We start from the raw sequence: 5,442 nt of genomic DNA on the forward strand, positions 1-5,442 counted from the left end.
TGCAGTCTGCATTTTGTTTACATATTCAATATCATAGGTTGGCATACCAACTGATCAGTGCATTGACTTGCATTCTCTGTGCTCATTTTACAGGCATGGTGTAAAGTTTTAGTGAGTTCACAATTTGCTTGCAACGCACCATGGACATTTCAATTTTATAAACTCATTTATTTCTTTTCATGGTGTTTTATGTCCCAAAGCTACATACCATCTATCAAAGGCACTGAAGTATGTTTTCTGAACTTGGGCCACCTAGGGTCCTGTAATGTGCACCCAATGCGCAATGCATGTGTTAATGCATTCCGCTCCAAATCATATTGCAGCTCAAAATTGAGCCTGCAACCTCATGCCCAGAACAGTTTCCTTTTTACATTCTAAAGGCTAATGTGTCTGTGTAATTTCACACCTGCGCATAGCTATGCAAATCGCTCCTCTAATACATCAAGACAGTTTGCAAATGAATTGTAAGAAGGTAACCTCAAGCTTTAGCATTAAAACATTCAATATACATAATAAATAATGAAGCAAGTCAGCTAACTATATGACATGACCCATTATCTAATTCAAAACTAAATCATGCTGGTTTATCAACATAGCTGCCAAGAGCCTACTTCTCACTTGAACAGAAGTTAAACACCCTAACAGCATAAACTGAAATTCAAGCAGGAAATAACTGGCCAGAACGCTTGCTTTACATTGCTATATAGATGTGTCATGTACAATGGCTTGCAAGTTTGTTTATGAGCAAACAGTAGCCACAAGTGTACGTTCTTTAATGCGGGTGAACCTAGAAATGAAATAATACACTGCTGTCACAAGTGCTTAGGTTTGAATTTATGCCAAAAGTAGACGTTAGGTGGCCATGCAAAATGAAACACAAACCAAGATCCACAAGGAAACGTATGACCATTCCTTGATTTGTCGAAGCCCTCACAGGTGACAACAAGAACAATTCAATTAATGGCTTATATTACACAATGGGGAAGCACTTTATTCTTTGTGGATTAGGAAGCTCAAGCTAAAATAGATTTGCACTGTATTACTATTGAGGCACTACCTATAAAATGTCAGTCACATATCTGCAGACTCTTCACAGCTGTCTTGCTGCACTGCAGAAGCAGAAGAGAGGCCTGGGAAATAATAACTCACCAGTAAGCGAAATATATTAAATTTACTTGTTAACTGCTAAGTGTCAGGATACCATAAGTAGTAGAAACAAGTATTTTGAATTCACCTAGTGGGAAGTTGCTTGGTGGAGCTGGAAGTTGCTTGCTGGAACTTTGCTTGGCCTTCTTGGGTGGCGGTGGTGTGTCAGGCTTATCCGAGTCAGACCGCTGAGCTGGTGGCCTCCTTGTCCTTTTTCCTTGAGACATTTCCGATCCTGTGCCCAGGTCTGATGTATACTGGCTGTCATTAAGTTTGGCCCTTGCTTGTTCATATGTTGCTAAAACAAAAATTAAACATTCAACTGATTTGTATAGAACAAAAAAGGCTTTTATGTAGACGATACATACCAAATACCCATTTCACTGCTACGCTGTAGCACTTCCAGAAGGTGTCTGGTGGTACAGATTTCTTTACTAAGGACGTCACTCTGTTGCCTTTGAGGTTGTCGAGCCACGCACACTTGTCACCCTCCACCCAGGTCACTGGCACCACCTCCACCTGTTTGTCCTCAACGAACTCGGCGATCACATAAGCCATCCGAAAAATGAAGCGTCAGAAGTATTCAATGGTGGCGAAACAAGGGAAGCCTCTGCCCGGAACCAGTGAAAAAGCATTTTCCCAAGGGACTTGCCTTCACCACAATGACATGTCTTCTTTAAATGTTGGCTGCAGCCAAGGACAGCCGTTTTACTAAAGTTCAAGTATTTCAAGCCCTTTGGCTTGTTTGAATGTCGGCTGTAATAAGCCACATTATGGATCGTTGCACCTATGGACCAACTATCCCAGCAGCAAGTTGTAATGGGAGCGGTATGTGTCACCAAGCCATTTAATCTTAGTGCCAGTCAAAGGCCATTCCCAATGAAATCCGATTATCCTTGCCCAACATGATCTGGCTCTCCATCCTATGCCTGCGAATTTTCTAGTGGCATCCTACTACTTTGTCGAAGTGTCCTACCCTTGGCACTCATTTTGCTACTCTTATAGACCAGCTATCTGCGCCAAGCATTAATCAGCCACCAGGCTCAAGACCACAAACCACATATGACAGGCATTTTTCATGAACAGCCAATAAATATCCTTGAAAATAAAGGCATAACATGGCAGCATTCTGCCAATACTAACCTGTGGAAATATGGTTGAGAAGAATAGGACTGTGCGGTGAACTGCCCTACAATGAGTGTGCATGGGTGAATTACAGGATTATTTGAGGCTTATTTCTTTCATTGCTCAATGTTACCCTCCTTTTCACTGCATGTTTCACAAATAACTAAACGTAACGTAAGGTAAGCCACTAAGGGCTGCAAAAACTCCAGGATTATTAAAATGCACTACACTAACCTCTGTAAATTTGCAGATATTATTTGAAGTTTCCGCAAATGCTAGCGAAATCTAGGCCTTTAAATTGTGTGAAGCTCTGGAATAACCAGAAACTTTCCATTCAGTGGCAGCTTCACCATTTTTTGAAGGTTGTGCAGGGACCAAGGCTTCAGGCCCGATAGTCCTGATACAACATAAATGCCCATTCTGGAAGACTCAAAGGGTAAAGAATAGAAATCTTCCTTGATGAGAAACTCTTGGCCAATTATGCATGGCTGCTTAGACCCTCTGATATAGGCTATGTTTTTTGCCAGAACAACATGGCCATCCTGTGCAAAGCAGTTGTCTCTTTTAGACAATGCAATTGTATATGCATCCCATGACAGCCTTTCATATTCAGGAGGGCAGCATTCCGGCAGCAGTTCTCCTCGACTGTGAGGACGGCTAAAATGTACAGGAATTTCATCCCATGTCTGTCTGCGTGTCCAAGACTGGCTCTCTACCATCCTGTTGCGCAGCTGCTCCAAGGGTTTTCCATGCTTGCGCAACTGCCTCTTGAGCACCTGCATGTTGTTCTCAAATGGGAAGGCACTGAAGGAGTCTAGCTCGCCATGTATTTTAACATCAGAAGCAAGATGTATGAGGCTGTGCACGTTGAAAGAAACATGCTCGTCACCATACAATTCGCGGAAATGTGAAACAAAGCATCTCAAGAGCTCATCGGCATAACCAGCATGCTCACGACACAGCTCCTTGTTTGCAAATATAGATAATGACGCAAGGAGCAGCAAAAAGTGCTGGTATAGATCATCTCGAAGGCAGAACTTGAGAAGCAACGGGCCTGTGTAGAATACAAAAAGTTGGAACTCGACTGCCTTCCAGCGGTCGAGCTCATCGAGTCCGCGTGGCCTACGGGGAAATTCACTAGGGATGTGAGGATTTAGCAGCTTGCTCTTTTCATTGAATGTGTGCCTATACAGAGGTCCCAAACGAACCCGCAGTGGTCCAGAAATCCACAACTGGAGCAATTCCCGCATGACACCCAATAATGCAAGATGCATGTAATCAAGTGGGAGGTCATTTACAATGTCAATGGGCAGGTCCAACAGGCCAGATTCTCCCTTGTGATGTTCCACATCATGCTGCTCCCTGAAACTCTCATCCGTTCGTAACGGACAGTCCATGTCGCAAAATACTACTTTTCCATTGATGTAAGATCCCTCGACTGTACACTTTGCGCAACCACTGTACCCTCCATGGCCTTTTGTCATAGTAACGAAAGCTCGCGCTGGAGCATCACAGATGACCGAGCCAACTGTCACCTGAACAGTGTCGCCATTGATATTCACACCTTGCACAAGCAAAGTTTGCAGCTCTCGAACAAAAGGCCTCAGGAAATCATTACACGAGGATGGCTTAGACTGTCCAGCAAACGCACCCACAACAAATGGGGGCACATTGCCGCAACCACGGGGTAAGCACTGTATGGGCCACAGTTGCATATTGGAGCTCTTTGACAAGGGGAGGCCATCTATATTAAATAAGAGTGGAATTACAGCTGGCAGCTTTTCTACATGAGACAATGAACGCTGAAGACCCACAGCAAGTCCGAAATGACAATACATTCCTGGCGCCAAAGCACAAATTGGAAATTCATCCAGGTTTTTTCGAGGGGTCTGCATAAGTGTACGACCATCCTCCGGTAACTGATGAAGTCCCCCCTGTGTCCTTAGCGTCTTCAGCAAAGCTGTTAACGCCCTTCTTTTGATACCATATTCGTTTGCCCATTCACGCAAGGAATCCTGCAGTCCGTCATGTACGCTTGTGCGCTCTTCACTATCACTGTCACTACTACTGCAAGCACCAAAGTGAGCAGACTCAAGATCGACTTCTGCCCACTGTTCCCTGTCATCTGCGTCTACGGACGTGAGGACTTCGCAACAATGCTCTTCAAATCCCGCGATTGAGCGATTTAAGTTTTCTAAGCTGTTCCCACCGCTGTCACGTGGTGCTTCGAGAGGTTGAACAAATGCTATTTGCTCCGAGTCATGCCGGCTACTTTCACAACCCCCCTGAACTCCTTCTTTCGCAAAAACATTAATAACTTTCCTTGTCTCCCTGCTTGCCTTCTCGCAAGCACGCCTGTCGGGTGGTCGCGACATTCAGTGCGTAGGAAGCGAGAACAAAGCAGTTTCACTTGTACGCAATAGACCTACTAACAATAGCCCTAACTAGTCATGCCGGCTACTTTCACAACCCCCCTGAACTCCTTCTTTCGCAAAAACATTAATAACTTTCCTTGTCTCCCTGCTTGCCTTCTTGCAAGCACGCCTGTCGGGTGGTCGCGACATTCAGTGCGTAGGAAGCGAGAACAAAGCAGTTTCACTTGTACGCAATAGACCTACTAACAATAGCCCTAACCGCACTTTTGTGAAGAGAGTCGGTAAAAACCGCGCAGAAACTGGCCCTCGGATCACACGCACGGAACAAAAGATCTCTCACCGCGTTTCCAAAGTGCAAGGTCGCAGTGCGTCAGTTGAAAGGCGCGCGAGAAAGGCACCTGCATTCAATAATATAAAACGCGCCACCGCACCCGCAGAAGCCAGCGAATCGGCGCGCACGTTTAGTGACGGCACGTTCGTCGCTTTTCACACACATTGATGACTATGACGATTGAAGGTGCATATTACAAAAGAGTAACGTAAACTACTAAAACCGAAATGCCACAAAGCCTATTAAACATTCAAAATACCTTCAAAAAAATTTTAGTAGTTTGAGCAGAATACAAATGCGCATAATTCATGTTGCTGAAAAAAAATGAAAAACAGTTCTAGTACGATGCAGCACGATGGGGGACGCTGGGGCTGCCATTGGGGTTGCCTTGTCCACAATCTTCTTGGTCTTCTCAGGTAGAAGTCCGTGTTCCGGGGGCAGCTGTTGAAGACGGCGGCTTGCTCG

At 44.8% G+C, this 5,442-nt stretch overlaps 1 protein-coding gene across 1 annotated transcript; it reads right to left on the reverse strand.

The window, feature by feature from the left end:
• Positions 1-252: 252 nt before the first annotated feature.
• Positions 253-4,646, reverse strand: LOC126535639 (uncharacterized). Its single transcript, XM_072289229.1, has 4 exons — positions 3,806-4,646; positions 1,515-1,709; positions 1,235-1,444; positions 253-260 (listed from the first exon to the last, which is right to left on the reverse strand). The coding sequence occupies exons 1-4, from the start codon at positions 4,644-4,646 to the stop codon at positions 253-255; spliced, it is 1,254 nt and encodes a 417-aa protein (XP_072145330.1).
• Positions 4,647-5,442: the final 796 nt, after the last annotated feature.

This window comes from Dermacentor andersoni, chromosome 7 (assembly GCF_023375885.2).
Source record: "Dermacentor andersoni chromosome 7, qqDerAnde1_hic_scaffold, whole genome shotgun sequence".
In the NCBI taxonomy this organism is placed as follows: domain Eukaryota; kingdom Metazoa; phylum Arthropoda; class Arachnida; order Ixodida; family Ixodidae; genus Dermacentor; species Dermacentor andersoni.

What these genes read in the sequence shown, in the direction of transcription:
- LOC126535639 (XM_072289229.1), bottom strand. Translation starts at nt 4,646, where the DNA reads ATGTCGCGACCACCCGACAGGCGTGCTTGCGAGAAGGCAAGCAGGGAG. An exon ending in CAATGGCGACACTGTTCAGG is followed by an intron (nt 1,710 to 3,805) that starts TGACAGTTGGCT and finishes GACGCTTCATTT; the next exon opens with TTCGGATGGCTTATGTGATC. An exon ending in AGCAGTGAAATGGGTATTTG is followed by an intron (nt 1,445 to 1,514) that starts GTATGTATCGTC and finishes TTTTTGTTTTAG; the next exon opens with CAACATATGAACAAGCAAGG.